General features: G+C 36.2%; 2 protein-coding genes across 5 annotated transcripts; one reads left to right on the top strand and one right to left on the bottom strand.

Moving 5' to 3' along the window:
• Positions 1-4,119: 4,119 nt before the first annotated feature.
• On the top strand, positions 4,120-13,815 carry LOC141335745 (uncharacterized). 4 transcript variants are annotated; one of them, XM_073841291.1, is made up of 25 exons: positions 4,120-4,589; positions 4,673-4,761; positions 5,134-5,336; positions 6,040-6,159; positions 6,303-6,446; positions 6,538-6,663; positions 6,754-6,792; positions 6,886-7,809; positions 7,898-8,037; positions 8,150-8,351; positions 8,464-8,580; positions 8,674-8,876; positions 8,958-9,105; positions 10,289-10,978; positions 11,117-11,137; positions 11,325-11,431; positions 11,592-11,711; positions 11,843-11,890; positions 11,982-12,065; positions 12,159-12,224; positions 12,847-12,898; positions 12,972-13,022; positions 13,179-13,223; positions 13,326-13,390; positions 13,487-13,815. In XM_073841291.1, the coding sequence occupies exons 4-21, from the start codon at positions 6,153-6,155 to the stop codon at positions 12,889-12,891; spliced, it is 3,231 nt and encodes a 1,076-aa protein (XP_073697392.1). In that variant the 5' UTR covers positions 4,120-4,589; positions 4,673-4,761; positions 5,134-5,336; positions 6,040-6,152; the 3' UTR covers positions 12,892-12,898; positions 12,972-13,022; positions 13,179-13,223; positions 13,326-13,390; positions 13,487-13,815. The 4 variants fall into 4 exon arrangements, with proteins under 4 accessions (XP_073697392.1, XP_073697390.1, XP_073697391.1 ...); XM_073841289.1 differs by having other exon boundaries at positions 12,159-12,898; XM_073841290.1 differs by having other exon boundaries at positions 4,120-4,761; positions 12,159-12,898.
• A 920-nt stretch (positions 13,816-14,735) lies between these two features.
• LOC141334346 (E3 ubiquitin-protein ligase RNF144A) lies at positions 14,736-16,641 on the bottom strand. Its single transcript, XM_073839397.1, has 3 exons — positions 16,513-16,641; positions 16,226-16,284; positions 14,736-15,259 (listed from the first exon to the last, which is right to left on the bottom strand). Exons 2-3 carry the CDS (start codon positions 16,238-16,240, stop codon positions 14,765-14,767), a joined length of 510 nt encoding a protein of 169 aa, XP_073695498.1. The 5' UTR covers positions 16,241-16,284; positions 16,513-16,641; the 3' UTR covers positions 14,736-14,764.
• Positions 16,642-17,118: the final 477 nt, after the last annotated feature.

The following is a 17,118-nucleotide window of genomic DNA, read 5'->3' as shown; positions in this document are numbered from 1 at the left end:
ATTATTTATACATTATATTGTACATGTTAAACCCATGGATCACACTACAAATATCGATGATCTTACAGAACATGATGTATTGCTGTGTCTTTCATAACTAAATAATTAAATAATTTTGGAGTTTTTAGTCATGCTTTAACGGACATTAATATAAGATAATACTGCAAAATTTACTGTTAAGCTGTTATATTCCTGTCGTATATTTATTGTCTAACATTCCCAATTTTCTGATGCATGTCCTTAATTTAATTATATATGTTGGTATTAGTTCAGCGTTTATAATGCTAGAGCAAAGATTTTGCGAAAAATAAATGCAAGACAAAGTCTGTTTTTGATAATATACGTTATTTTGTGTTGTCATATTTTTTAATTGCATTAATAACAAAGGTTAGGGTATGTACAAAACATACAAAAATCCTTTTAATAACAAACGAGTTATGGTTTAATAATTAACAGAAGTAGCCCAATATAATACAAAAATTCTTAAGAAATAAACGGAAAGGAGTAAAAAAATATATATTTGTATATTATATATATTTCATGATTCAGGTTGTGTATTTTAGCTTTAAAGTACTTTTTTTTTAAAACAAAGCAGCTGATATTTGCCATAGCGACAGCATGGAGAGAGTGGACTGCCGAGTGGCTTTCACTCCAAAATGGCGGAAGCGTAGGGCTGCTACTGGGCGGCGCTGTTGCAATGGAACGTTCTATTGACTTTCACTTCTTGTCAGTATAAGTTCTTTGACGCCGTTGAGGGGTACACAAAACTACAGGCCCATTGCCCTAACGTCGCATGTGGGGAAAATTATGGAACGGATGATTGTAGAAAGAATGACATTTTATATAGAAAGTAAATGTCTTTTATCCCCCTACCAAAGTGGTTTTAGGAAAGGACGGGGAACAATGGACCCTGTGGTTTGTTTGGAAACAGAAATTAGAAAAGCTTTGATAAATAAGGAATCGGTTATGGCAGTTTTCTTGGATGTGGAAAAAGCTTATGATATGGTATGGAAAGAGGGGCTACTGATTAAATTAGATAAAATGGGTATTAAGGGAAGAGCTTTTAATTGGGTCAAAAGTTTTCTATTTGAAAGGTATATTCAGGTTAAAATTGGTGCTTCAGTGTCTAATAAATTTAAAGTAGATAATGGGACCCCGCAGGGTAGTGTGATAAGCCCATTACTTTTCTCTATTATGATCAATGATGTTTTTAGTAAAATAAAGTATGATATTGGGAAGTCATTATTTGCTGATGACGCTGCCCTGTGGAAAAATGGCAAGAACTTACTTTTAGTACAAGAGAAGATACAGGAAGCAGTAGGTTTAATTGAAGAATGGTCTTATGCATGGGGTTTTAAATTTTCAGTGGAAAAAACAAAGATGATGGTTTTTACTCAAAAGAGGGATAAAGATGCTAAGGTGTTACTGTATGGAAATCAAATTGAGCAGGTAAATTCCTTTCGGTTTTTAGGGGTAACATTTGACTCTAAACTAACTTGGACAGAGCAGGTAAGGAAAGTAGAGGAAAAGTGTAAGAAGATTTTAAATATAATGAGGTGCTTAACTGGGATAGAGTGGGGTTCTAGTAAAGGAGCCTTAAGAGGGGTGTATGTGGCTTTAATAAGACCAGTGATGGAATATGGAAGTATAGTGTTTAGATCTGCGTCGAAAACAACACTAAAGAAGCTGGAAAGTATACAAAATCAAGCACTGCGAATTTGTTGTGGAGCAATAAGGTCCTCACCGGCTTGCGCATTGCAAGTGGAGGTGGGTGAGCTACCATTAAGCTTAAGATTTGAGCAACTGATGATGAATTATTGGGCCAATCTAAAAGGTCATAATGAAAGATGGCATCCTACAGTTAAGTGTCTTACCCCTTGTTGGGAAAGTGGGAAGGCTAAGACAGAATGCTTTGCTTGGGCATCTAGTAAAATAGCAATTGAAATGAAATTGCAGGAGAGTAAGTTCAGTCCTACTGTTCCTTGTTCAAGGACGCCGCCTTGGTTGTTTTCACCACTAATTATAGACTTCTATATTCAAGGAGAAATAAAAAGACTTAATGGGAAAGGAAACTGGGTTGAAAAGGTGGAGGATAGAATAAGGTCTATATATAATTCATTTATAGCTGCATTTACGGATGGCTCAAAAGATCCTAAGAGTGGTTTTACCGGTTTTGCATTCACTATTCCAGAACTAAAGGTAAATGTTAAGGAAAGAACCTCTGATCATCTGACAGTATTTACTGTGGAAATGTTAGCTATTTTAAGGGTATTACAGTGGGTGGAACAAAACAAAATTGCCAAGGTTTTAATTTGCTCTGATAGCCTATCATCATTAATGTCTCTTCAGTCGGTATCATCTAATAACAGACTTGATATTGTGTACGAAATATATGAGACTGTATACAGACTGCAGCATATTAATGCAGCGGTCAGATTTATGTGGATTCCAGCTCATAGGGGGATTGAAGGAAATGAAACAGCAGATATGTTGGCTAAGCAAGCTTTGAAACTTGACAGAATTACAAAAGTGGCAGTAAGTAAAGCTGAAGTTAAAGTTAAAATAAAGGAAAATGTTATGAAGACATGGCAGAGACAATGGGATGAAGGAAAGAAAGGGCGGCATTTATACAATATTATGCAAGAATTGGGGAAAAGGAAACCTACAGGTCGATGTGCTAGAGAAAGTAGCATTATTTCGAGGTTGAGATTAGGACATACTGGATTAAATAAAACTATGTATTTATTTAAAAAGCACCCTTCAGGTATGTGTGATTGTGGAAGGGGAGAGGAATCAGCGGAACATGTGATTAGTGAATGTGTCAAATATGAAAAACAAAGGATAAAATTAAAAGAGGAAGTACTGAAGTTTGGAGAAAACATGTTGAGCCTTAAAAATCTTTTTAAAATCGGAGAGCAGATAATGGGAGAGTTGTTTAACTTTTTAAGAGAAACTGGTTTAATGAAAAGGATTTAATTGATTGGTAAAGTAATTATAAAGGTAGGAAGAAGGTAAAGTAAAGTTTTTTTTTTTTTTTTTTTTGTTTTGAGTCATACCGTGATTAGATGCTTACATTTCTGGCCCACACTCCAGTACAGTAGGTGGCGGATATGCACCTTAAATGCCGGTTGCCACCCGCCATTAAAAAAGACGAAGAAGAAGAGAAGAAGAAGGGGTACACAAACCCGGAAGTTTGACTGACGCATACGATCTTCAGAGATTCAGCTGCAATGGAAACTACAGTGTGGACCACCAATCTTTCCTGTCTGCCCAAACAGTCCTACAAAACGTGGAGCAGTAGGCCAGTACCGACTGCAACATCCCCCGGGCAGTATTAATTAAGGGATACAGTAACTGGATCGAAGGTTTTATCCACGACAATGGACGCTAATTTACCTCAGTTTCTGCTAGCTTGTAACGACATGGAGAGTATGATTATTAGCGACCTTGAGTGTCCTGAAAGGCGCTTTAAAGATAAAATGTATTATTATTATATATTATAATCAGATATTACTTGGGTGTATTAAGATTTTAATATACTTAATAATTGTTTTTATCTTGTAAAGCACTTTGTGCTACTTTTGTATGAAAAGTGCTATATAAATAAAGTTTGATTTGATTTAAGTTTAGCTGTGATATGGAGTTGTTGACTCTGTGTACTATGTTAGATTTTATTTAACACTTTACATGTATTTAATCGACAGTTAATAGGAGCCCATCACGCATATTTGTGAGGGCTAGGTGTTTTCCCTCGGTGCGGAAAAATGAGGCACCGTACAACATACAGGTGTCAAAGTGCTAAGTGGACAAACTGCTCAGTTAGCAGAGCAGTGCCACAGTTAAACCAGCTTGTTACATGTTCGTTATGAGTTTATATAAACAATGCACCTTTCCCTGTCTAACTGAAAGTAACATGTTGATTATATCTCATTAACATGTTCTCTGTAGTTGATGTAATATCACATAAGCTTCATTGATCTACTCAAATATTATCTTGTTTCAAATTAGCAAAGCCAGACAGGGCTAGGTGCATGTTGCTATAGACCAATTATCAGCCTACGTCACACACGCGTCACGCTGGTTCAACTGCGCATGTCGGTTGCAAAAGACGACCGGAAACCGCTATAATGTCCCGTTCCAGGCAACCCGTTACTCGCGTTTTTCCGATCTTCTATCAGTGAAAGTGCACCCAAACGACAGTCAAACCCGTGACTTCCCACTCGTGAACTCGTACTAGATCGATGTGCTCCCAGTTCCGAGTTCTGACGTGACATAGCCCGCGAAACCACTATGTCAGCACCTAGTGCGGTGTTTATGCAAGAGGTACACAGTGAAAAATAGACTTTAGGACAATATAACATTGCAAACAAATTAATAATAATGTAATAATAATAAATGCGCTCAGGCAGTTTGGGGTGACTTGCCTGGAATGCTACAAAGATGTGAGTCGTGATTTGAAGTCCTGCTTTACGAGTTAAAAAACCTGCCTGGAACGCAGCGTAAAACCCGAAAGAAAAATCAGAAAATGAAGGAAAGACAACCGTGAAAATGTTGTATTGTGCAGTGGGTAAAGTTACACGGCTAGTCTCGTAAGCTTGGCTACTAACGTTGACAAGTTATAGCGAACTATCCTACTGTCAGTCACTAACGTTAGAATACACTTTTTGTACAGGAGATCGGTATTGGTCACTTCTGTCTTTTCCTACTCAACTCAACCCAGTGTGAAATAAACAAAGGCAAAGCAAAACTTAAATATTTGAGGTAAATATTGTCTCTTTATTTGCTAAGAGGGATGAAATTGCAGGCATCAAAATTCAGAGAATTTATGGCAAGTAATGTCACATCGTGTTTTTAAATTAATTTGTTAGACATTGATCGTTTTTGTATGTCTGCATTGTGTTTTGAAGCCTGTTGAGGCATGCTTTATACATGTAATTTGCACTTGACTTGATTTGGGTACACGATTACATCTATGGCAAACGGATCTGTCAGAGCAATCCCACTAACGTTAATTTCGTTGAATAACCATTCTTATCGTTGGGTGACAAGCTGTTGTAATATGCGGTAAACATTTTTTAAATAACATTAATCAAAATAATCTATAATAATTTAGAATCGAACTGTTTTGTCCAGTAAGGGTTCAGAAAAAAAATTGGCAGCTGGCAGCAGGAAGTACCTGTCATTGACAGCCGGAAGCCAGTTACTGGCAGTCGGAGGGTAGGAGGGACCTGCCACTTGGTGGCAGCCAATCAGCATCGACCAACGGAGCAGCAACCAATCACATGCAAGGACGACAGACGCGAAATTCTTCAGTAATGGCGGCGTTTGTCAGAGCGGTAAGTTTGGAAATTAATGGTCGGAGTAATGAATAATTGTTGCTTTGTATGTTTGATTTTAACTTTTATGTTAGCGAACGACAATGTAACTTTGTCTACTATAGTATCCGTTGAGCTTAGTATGTTAGGGGGGCACCATTAACTTTAAAATATTGCAATAACTCTTAAGTATTAACATGTTTAAATAATCTAAGGTTACTGAATGATATATGTGACCCTGGACCACAAAACCAGTCTTAAGTCGCTGGGGTATATTTGTATATTTGTGATTTTTCTTTTATGTCAAAAATCATTAGGAAATTAAGTAAAGATCATGTTCCATGAAGATTTTTTTGTAAAATTCCTACTGTAAACCTATCAAAATGTAATTTTTGATTAGTAATATGCATTGCTAAGAACTTAATTTGGAGAACTTTAAAGGTGTTTTTCTCAGTATTTTGATTTTTTGCACCCTTAGATTTCAGATTTTCAAATAGATGTATCTCGGCCAAATATTGTCCTTTCCTAACAAACCATACATCAATAGAAAGCTTATTTATTGAGCTTTCATATGATGTATATATCTCAATTTTGTAAAATTTAACCTTATGACTGGTTTTGTGGTCCAGGGTCACATATGTTATGTTGTTTGTCTGAAAGTGTTAAAGGTACACGTACAACACTAACCACATCTTTTTTTTTTTTTTTGTTTAATTTGCTATAGGCATTGTCTGCTATCCATTATTTTTCCCTCTTGTTACAAAAATTTTGACCAAACAGTTCTTTTAAGAACTATCATTCTTTCTTTTCACCTTTCTGTGTACCTGGCTATGAGTTATGGCAGGTAAGAAGTCACATTTTTCAAAATTCTGGAAATAATATGCAAAAAACTATATATAGGAAATGTAATTTGAAATGTTTTACATTTTATATATGAGTGAGTTTGTGTTAAGGAATGTTGTTTTCTTTAAAACAATGCATTTTTAGGTGTACCACTTGCTTTTGGAGTAGACGATGTCTATCCTGGGACAGGCAGTTGTCCCTATTGTACAGCTGGGGTGATGTCATCTCCTGAACATTTTCAGGCAAAGCATTTAAAGCATGCCATATATTTTGAGGACAATGGCATCCGTAAGCATTCTACAAACTGCACATTAATTTTGCATGTTTGTTTGTCATTGTTAGTTAAAAAGTATTAAAAGTTTATTTTATTTTATTTTAGGAAAATACTGTGTTCCTTGCTTTTGTTTGAGGTCCCAACAACGGAAGAGGTGCCACTGGCATTGCCCTAAGTGCCAGCACATCTTGTGTCGTGCCCCTGACTTTAAAAAGCACCTACACAATCATGGTGTGTGTAATGTAAATTACATTTTTAACTCTTGTTTCATTTTGATTTCATCCATGTTTAACTCCCATTATCTGTTTCTACTGTTTGCAGATCTTGTGGTTACAAGCAAAGTTACCAACAAGCCTGAGGGTACGAACTCTTGATGCTGGTTTTTATGAATGTTTAATATTTATTGGTCTTTGTGTATATATTGTCTTTGCATTTTTTTCTATTGTCCTTCAGAAGTGCCATCATTACAAAACCCAAAGGCAAGGCAGTATGTCAAGGAGCAACCACCTGTCATTTGTATCGATGAGAGAAATGGGATTTTTGTCACCCCAAAAGATGCACATGGACCCAGAGTCCCTATTCACGTAAAAAAACAAATTGTCTCAGGTTCTATAGCCTGTGAGTCACCGCTGTGTCATGATTTTATGAGGATTGGAGTAGAAAGTGGCAATCCAGGCATGGAGTGTGATCACCTTCAGAGGACAAACAGAGCTGTGTGCTATTCTGCACCACCAGCACTTAGGGAGGACGCTTTGCAGTCAATGGTAGACAATGGCCTGTTGTCCAAAACACGACAAGATGAATGTTTGCAGCTCAGAATCAAAAGCATTACTAATGGAGTTGATTGCGTGTTTCCTATTTTTTGGAATGAACAAACCTCTGTCAGGTTTGTTTATTTTTCTGTCTTTACTGGGGTGAGAGACAACTGGTGTCAGTTTGAAAGGACAAGGGTTTCTTTTGATAGCCATGTAGGCCAGTGGCACTGCCAGTGCCGCAATAAAATGAGGAGCTGTGTGCACAGATACTTGTGCATGTGGTGGCTCTATCAAGAGAAACCCCACCTTCTTTCTTGTCAGACTGACCCAAATGCTGAAGACAGTGATGTGGATGAAAGAGTCAGAAATGTTGCAGACACAGAAGTGGCAGCACTGGCTTCTTCTGACATACAGGATTGGACAGATTACATGTGGAAGCAAAAGAGGGTGCCAGAAGACCTTCCAGAGGATTTGGCAACAAAAGAGAAACAAATCCCCAACTTATTTGAACCACTCGAGTCCAACTGTCCTTATTGCCCTGGCCCAACTCCACCAGCTTTGGGAGAGAGGGTGCTAATTACACGGCATGGGACAGTGTATGGGATATCCTCAGTGACTCGAGGTTAATTTCTAAAATGTGTCTTTATTTATGTATTATTTTCCACATTGTGTTTTACATTTTAATGTTTTATAAAATTTGTGTTCTCCAGATGTGCCAGTGTATGTGAAGAATTGCCTTGTCTGTAGACGTCCTGTGAGGTTTCAAGAGTATCAGTCTGGATTTCACAATTATGACAACAGGACCTTTTTGACCATTCCTCTGTGTACTCTTCTGACATCTGGACTCGCAGTAAGTGACAGGAAAATATGACTTGCATTTCACAAATACTTCCACATGTCTATTAATGTGAGTTGTTGTTGTGGTGTGTGTATTTTGTTTGTTTGTTTGTTTAAATGTATAGAATCATGTTGCCCTTGGACGTTTTTTGCAAACAATTGAGGATCATGCCAAAATTACAGTTTCACACAATCTAATACGAAAGGCATTTTATCATTTCTCTGCTCTGAGGGAGTACTCCTATAGCTATTCATGCGTCAGATGTGGCCATAATCCTCCCATTTTGATAGCAGATGGAAATTGGAAAATCGCTTTTGATTTACCAGGTAAAACAGAATGAGGAGGGTGTGTTGTGTGAATTTTGTGTTGTAAATTATAAATGCATTTAATGACTGCTTGATATTTGCTTCTTTGCTTATTTTCTTGGTTGTATATCAGCACATCTGTTTAGACGCCCAAGCTTGGACAAAATCAGCCAAGAAGACACTCAAGTGAATGTGAGGACCAGATGGGAGACAATTGAGAAGGAAATGATTTCTTCTGGATTCTGTGATGGTAAGCGCTATTTTAGGGTATGGAGTGGGGGTACCTGTAGTTAAAATCTTAAATCCTGAAATGGACATTTTATTTTCCTTTTTTGTAATTTAGGAAACAAGTCTGCCAATCCATATGCACGTCCATTAACATACACCGCCTTCACTCCATGGTTGGGCAATCACTCAAGGTTAAGCGATATTGTCCCAAAGACAGAAGTTTTCAAAGGTCTGTCTCAGAAAGATCGAGCATTCACCTCAAGCTGTGGGTTGGAGATGGATGAAGATGCCATTTTGCAAGTGCTGGAGTCCAAACCAGTATGTACTCTATTTTATTCTAGTAATGATGTTTTCTTTTACCATTTTGTTTCTTTATTGACCATTACTTTTTTTATTTAGCCAAAGAAAGAAGCTTTGGTGAAAGCCTGCAATGCCCTTGGAGTATCACATGTTGGTAGTATCACTGACTTGATAAACAGACTTGAGGAGCTACTCCTTTACAAGGACTTGTACCCCAAGATGTTTGTCAAGCTTCAGAAGGCTGGTGGTAAGACATTGTTATTATTTGTTAAAGGAGAAGTTCTCTTCCAGAACAAACATTTACAGAATGTGATGTAGGGCTTCAACGATTAATCGAACAATGTTTAGTCAATGAAGCCGGTACTTTGATTAGTTGTAAATCCCCATCACATGCGTTCAGCACGTTGAATTCACGTTGAATTGCCGCTCCAGCTGAACGCACGTGATGGGAATTTACTACTAATCAAAGTACCGGCTTCATTGACTAAACGCGCCTCACAACATCGTTCGATTAATCGTGCAACCCTAATGTGATGCTCACCCCCTTGTCACCCAAGATGTTTGACTGTCAGTAAATAAATAGTTTTTTGAGGAAAACATTTCTGGATTTTTCTCCATATATGGTGCACTGAGTTTGAAATTCCAAATTGCACCTTCAAACAATTACAGCCGAGGAAGAAGGGTCTAAACTAGTGTATGTATATGTGTGTGTGTGTATATATATATGTATATGTGTATATATATATATATATATATATATATATATATATATATACTTTTTAACCTCAAACGCTTGTCTTGCTCTGCCTGAACTTTTTTTCTGGTTCAAGACAGTTAGGTTATTTAGACACCCATCTCATTTTCTTCTACAACTTCAAAATTGCCCTACATCGCTGTACTACCTTTTTTGTCATCTTTGCAAACACTGGGTCAGTACTTCTGCAGCAGTGTAGGATGATTTTGAAATTATGTTTGAAGTTAACGGTGAAAATGCTACCCTAACAGTTTTGAACCAGAGATGCACAGACTGCATTTGAGGTTTAAAAAGTATATAAATGTAATAATAAAAAAAAGGTAGTTTAGTAAGACCCTTCTTTCTCAGGTGATATCATTTACAGACGCATTTGGGATCGTTTGAAGCTGCGTTAAACTGCATTAAACGTAGAAGTTCAAACTCGGGGCACCGTAATAGTCCACTATATGGAGAACATCCCTGAAATGTTTTCTTCAAAAAACATAATTTCTTTAAGCATGAAGAAAGACACACATGAAGATCTTGGATGACAAGGGGGGTGAGTACATTATCTGTAAATTTTCATTCTGGAAGTGAATTTCTTCTTTAAAAAGTGTTTTTCTTTAGATTTTTTTATCATGCTAATAAAACATGTTTTGAGGATGTTTTTCACCATTTCTTGTTTTGTCAAATAAAGGTGGTGTTCTGCACATGACCTGCACACACTCTGTGGTGTACTACCAGTCAGCTCTGTGGTGGCAGGAGTCAGCACGTGATCATGGAGATGCTCTATTGAGTTTTAAACACCCTCCCACAGTATATGTCTCTGATATTGCTGGACGTGTTGCAAGACACGTAAATAATCGCACCAACCAGCGTTTTTTCCAGCCGTATGATGGTCGACTTTGTGCAAACACTGCTGAACATATTCAGGCTGCCGTGGAAAAACGACTTGAAGTCCGGTTTCCATGGGTGACAAGTGTTGGCTTCTCATCTAGAACAGTCTCTGCTAAGGAGGCCACCAACAGTTCTGACAGATTCTCTTCCCTGCATCCTGTGACAGGAACCAATGAAAGATTTTCTTTGTATGATCGCTTCCATCAGAAAAATCAGAGGAGACAAGAGGAGCTTTTGAGGAGTTTGAAATTGGCACCACATTTAGCTGCTCTTATTAATTCCTCCACAGCAGAACAGTTAAACAGGGAGTTGTCTTCCAGCAAGTACTCTTTATGTCAAATGAAAGATGAACATTATATGTTCTCTCTCCGACTGTACTTTCACCTTCATAACAAAAGGATTAATGAGAAATACACCAAAACTTTGAAGATGCAAGCAAAGCAATCTGTCCACATTGGCCTGCATGGGAAATTGACATTCAGGAATGAAGGTAGATGTTTTAGTGTTCAGTGCTTTTCATATTAGCTAAAGCCTTTAAAGTGTCTATAATGACAGTTTCAGTTAGACAGACAACTGTTGTCATATTATAATACTCCTATGTTCCTTTTTGTGTGTACATTCTCTACAGGCAGTACCACAGCACAACAAGGTAATATTGATTTGAATTGCTTAAGTAAATGTAAATCTCAAGGTCAATTATTTTAAGCTTTTTACACTATCTTTATTTTGTAGGTACTGGTAGTAATAAATGTGCAGTGTTTTATCACAAAGCACCTGATGAAATTGAAACATTAATTAGTAATAGCATTATTGCACCATATGTCTGTATTTTGTAGTTTCAACAAGTTCACCAGACTCTGACACTGATTGCTGGGGACGGAAAAATATACGTGCCAGGAAGGAGATCCCAGAATTCCAGTTGCAAAGCCAACAAAACCCACTGGTATACATGTTTTCACATAAGGATCATAATGTTTAAATATTAACCATCATATCCTGCCTTAAGCAAAGCAGAAAGAAGTCATTCTGGATTGTTATACTAATTTATTGACTAAATTGTCTTTGTCTTTTTTGTTGTTGTTGTTTTTTTTGTTTTGTTTAAGTTGGATCATATTTTGGATGAGACACAATCACCGGATGAGATCATAGGTGCAGTGGGTACAACAGTGTTGAAAAGATTTGATTTGATGTCTTTGGGATTGAACCAGGAAGTGGAGGCAACAGTAAGTGGACTTTTATAACGATTATATTTTAATATCATCTTTTAAATAGCTTGTGGTCTTTTTATTATTATAATAATAATAATTATTATTATTATTATTTAACCTAAAGCATTCTGATTTTAATACAATAGGTGGTGAATTGTTGCCTTTCTCAGCTATCCCACATTGCTGGACAGAAGGTAATATGGGTATCATTAACAAATCTGTTTAACTAATAATGTTTAATAATGGATAATTGTGCTTTACGTTGTATTTTTTATTTTCATCCAGGGCAAGGATGTTCATGTTGTCAGTGCATATGCAGTAGCCACTTGGCAACCACCTCTAAATTGTGATCCATTTCTGTCCCTGCCTGTAAGTGGTTTTAAAAATTTGTAGCTTAATTTTAATGCACTGCTTTAAGGTTATCATCACTTTACAATGTAGCTTATATTTTTTCTCCAACAGGATGATGCATCCTTGAAAGACTGCATAATTTTTCCCATATGCAAGTCAAGTCACTGGACCCTGTGTGTAAGTTATTGTTGTTGGTGGTGGTGTCTTCAAATAATTTTTATTTTGGAAATTTCTTTGAAAATTAAATCATTGTTTTCATCCAAGGTTTAGCTTTTTTCATTTTTAAGATGAAGGTTGTATACTAAAACTGTATTGTAGAAATGTAACGTTGTGTATTTGACAGGTTTTGCTGCCGAAACTTAAAAGGATACACATCCTTGACTCCACTGACCCTAGTGGTTATGGAGATACTGATTGTGTATCCATGTTCAGGTTTACATACTGTATAATTCTGTTCCATGGAGTTCCTTTGTGGGAGAGGGGGTTCTGTGTTCCAGTTCTATGCATGTGACTGCAAAACAATTTTTCTATATTTTTGTAATCTATAGAAAATATATTGGAACTGTTCATTGTTCCTATTTCAAAGATGAAAATATTAGTTCAGTGGTTCAGTTCAACATTTTGTTCTCTGGCTTTAGATGGGTATAGACAGTGGTTTATAAAAAAAAATAATACCTGCTGCTTGGTTCAAGTAACAGTGTCTTGTTTAACTAATAGCAATAATCTTGCTACTGTCTATACCTATAACAGTGTTAAGTGGTTCAACACTGATTTAATCTCTTTCTATCTGTGTATATAGCTCAGTTGCAATAAAGCTGATTCCAGGATCTTGGAAGCTCCTTAAAAATAAGGTATGAATTCATGGTGCAACATGTAAAATCTATAATGAAAATGTAAATTTTTATGCTATGATTTATTTTCCAGGATGTTCCTGCACAGTCAGCATCTGTGGACTGTGGTGTATTCATGCTAATGGTAACTAGTTACAGTGGTTTTGTTTTCCCATCACAACATTCATCTTGGGCAAAAAACACTTTTGCAAATTATGTGTCATCAAAAGACATCTGGTTTATTCCAATGAAAAAAATATTTCTAAAAGATTTCTATAAAACTGTGTTTTTTGTTTGACAGTATGCACTGTATTTGGCACTTAACTGGGAGTTTGACTTTACCCAGGTTAGCAAAGTAGCATATCCTTTTTTATGTTGATAAAAAATATTACGTATTACATTTGAACATTTTAAACATCCATTTCCAAATTAAAATTTTATTTTTCAGCATGATATGGCTCATATCAGGATTTGGTGGATGAATCTGCTCTTATCCAAAATGGCACATGCAAGGTATATGTTTTATATGAGAATACATTTCATTTTACACAGGTAATTTTGGTTGTAAGTTACTTTTATTTTATTTTATTTATTTTTTTTTTTTTAAAGAAAGAAGCTGTGCACATCAGCCACGGAGGAAGCATTTAAGGAGGAGACAATGGGAGCTGAACACTTGTAATGCTGTTTACATCGTACAGCACTGACGTTAACATCATACCAAGTCCTTTACAAATTTAAATGCTTTATTAAACAACCACAACAGTGTTGTTTCTTGAAATGCTACAAATGGAATTATGAACCTTCATAACACAGCTTAAATGATTAAAAAAATAAAGGTCATTAATAAGCCCATTTACTTTTGTCATTTATCCAGGTCTTTAATCAATTTACGGAATGTTTGAATATATTTATATATAATAAAAATACAATATACAGCATTTCTTGTCTCTCTATAAATTGTTTGCACACACACACATTCATTTATCTAACTAACTATCTATCTATCTATATCTATATATATATATATATATATATATATATATATATATATTTATTTATATATACACACACACATATAAATGATAATCTACCATTTAATGATAATTTTGATAGATTTAATCATATAGTACACATTTCTGACTTAACATATATTTATATATTAAACTTAGTATATATTTGTTATAACTTTATATACTTTATTATTATATATACACATATTTATATTTTTGTTGTTTTCTTTCTGCCGCTGCCAGTCCCGTCCGACAGCAGACGTCCGGTTTTAGTGACAGGTACTGTCGGCTGCCACTGGCAGCCACTTCCTGCTGACAGCTGCCGATTTTTCGCTGAACCCCCTCTCGTTTTGTACCATATCCGTGTAATTTCCTATTCGTAAACGCTATGTCTCCCGGGTTTTCTGCAACCAAGATGCGCGCGCATCCCGGATGTTTACAAACAGATAATTGGTCTATTGCTTGTTGACAACGATAGTGTAATGACAGTATATCTAAAAAAAACAGCACCATTGCACTGAGCAAAATCCAGAAATCGCGTTGTGAGAACTCCCGGAAATGGTAAGCGTACCCCTCAGGCTCGATGGAACGTTCGAGGTGAATAAGGCGAATATTCTAGTCCTGACCACTTGATCGCGACCATAATCATAAATATGCTCTCGGTACTTTTTTTCGAAAAAAGTCAAAATGCAGTGGAGCTTTTACAATGAAAATGTATTCATTGTACAAAAAGTATTAAAACATCACGTCTAGTTTGTTCCAAACATTTATTTTTCCTTTTCGGACTTAAAAGAAAAGACAAAAACATTTGAAGTTTTGAAAAATATTTATTCTCATATGAAATTAAATGTTACATTTAATAGTTTATCCTCATCCACTAGAGATCTTTAAGGATCTCAGCATTATCCACTATCACACAGGGCTCTGTTTCAGTATCATCATCGTCATCATCATCATCATAGTCATCGTCCTCGCCATTGTCATCGCCATAGTATTCATTATAATATTCATTGTCAAAGCATTCTGGACGTAGGCACCGAAAGCAGAACTCCTTATCGCAGTCGGGACAAATAATGTTGGGGCAGCCTTCACCATTGTGCGTTAATAGGGACTGGCATCCCGGACAGGCCCTGAAGTACGGGCATCCGTTCACTGAGCTTTGCGGGTCACTGATCTTTGTGACGCTGAGAAGTACAGCACGAAGTGCACAGTTGGGCAACATGCAGGAGCTGGTGGTCGAAGCGTTGTGTGGCCACTCCCTCTGACACGCCAAGCAGAACTGAAAGACGCACCTCTTTGCTTTAGAACAAGATTTGCAGACTGCACGCTGTCCGTCCAGCTTTCTGATATCAGATCGCTGACAACCGGGACACTGCAAGTCAGAGAGACAAGTTAAATAATTGCCTGGTGTCAAGAAATTATTTTGTCATTACATAGATGAGTCATTGAATCATTCACACAAACTATTTGTTCAAACACACAACAAAATACTCCATAATTCATTAAATCATTCAAGCAGTCTAGTCTTACTGACAGTGCTACTGTGTGTTGGCAGGACATACAGTTGAGGTGAAAAGTTTACATACACCTTGCAGAATCTGCAAATTGTTAATTATTTTACAAAATAAGAGGAATCATACAAAATGCATGTTATGTTTTATTACCTGAATAAGATTTTTCACATAAAAGAGTTTACATGTAGTGATTCTTAATACTGTTGTTAGCTGAATAATCCACAGCAGTGTTTTTATTTTTATTTTTTATTTTTATAGTTGTTCATGAATCCCTTGTTTGTCCTGAACAGATAAACTACCCATCGTTCTTCAGAAATATCCTTCAGGTCCCACAAATTCTTTGGTTTTTCAGCATTTTTGTGTATTTGAACCCTTTCCAACCATGACTGTATGATTTTGAGATCCATCTTTTTCCACTGAGGCACTCATATGCAGCTATTACAGAAGGTTTGAACACTTACTGATGCCCCAGAAGGAAAAGCGATCCATTAAGAGCCAGGGGTAAAAGCTTTTTGAATTTGAAGTTCAGAGTGAATTTAAATTATTTTGTCTTCTGGGAAACATGTAAGTATCTTCTGTAGCTTCTAAAGGGCAGTACTAAATGAAAAAAAAAAAAATGATATTTAGGCAAAATAAGAAAAATGTACACATCTTCATTCTGTTCAAAATTTACACACCTGGCTCTTAAGGCATCGTTTTTCCTTCCGGAGCATTAGTGAGTGACTTTCTGTGATAGTTGAAATCTCTTGTCTTTCCTATAGTACTCATAATGTGGGCAGTTTGTACAAATCTATGAAAATATAAAATGAAAATAACCGTTTTACCTTTGAAGTGCTCATGGTTTAAATTCTGCTGTTCCACATCCACAGATCAACAAAGAAACCTGTGAACAATACAGAGTCATACTGGTCGTTTAAAGTAATGTACTGACGAGCCACTGGAAAACAACAGTTTTCAAATCAGTCAGGAAAAAAGGCCAATTAGTCATCACCTCATTTTAATACATAATTTTAAGTCATAAATTCACAAATGTCATCATCATTGCTCAAAATTACAGTAGAACATGTGTGAAGTGACTAGAACAACAACAACAAAAAAAGCAAACAAATACCTCCTTTACTGGCAGATCATACACACACCATACTCTGCAGTCGTCTGTTAATGGAAGCTGTGATGCCACCTGTAAGCATAGCATCTAATGATGAAGGGGAATACCAGGGAAGTGCCATGCAACTTTCACTTTGTCTTTTAATCACTAATCTCAAGCACAACCTTATACGACCTTTCTTTCAATGGTTTTATGACAGGGTGGAACAATTTTAACTCACACCCACAGTGAGTGCAAGTTTTATTGTCTGTTCATCTTACAAGCTGTCTAATTTTATGTGACATGAGCTGCGTGTAAAAGTTTCAGTTAGCTTTTTATTTGGTCATTGTTTTTAAATAAAAGTCAAATACTTCCATTTAATACTCCCATCTTAATATTTAATATTATATATTTTTATAACATATATATAAATAAAAATACAGCGTTAAAAAAGTGCTGCATTATACTTTTATATTTATTTGCACAGAATTTTTCTAGTCATCTCACGTTTCACCTTTGAAGTCAAAAACTGATTTGACAATCAAGTTTTTCTTTAGAGTGTTTAACTAAACAACTACTTACATGTTAATACATTATAAATGTTTAAAATATTTAGAGCATGTGCATAAG

This window comes from Garra rufa, chromosome 5 (genome assembly GCF_049309525.1).
Source record: "Garra rufa chromosome 5, GarRuf1.0, whole genome shotgun sequence".
Taxonomy (NCBI): domain Eukaryota; kingdom Metazoa; phylum Chordata; class Actinopteri; order Cypriniformes; family Cyprinidae; genus Garra; species Garra rufa.
Note: the sequence above shows the minus strand (reverse complement) of the source record. Positions and strands in the feature narration are given on the sequence as shown.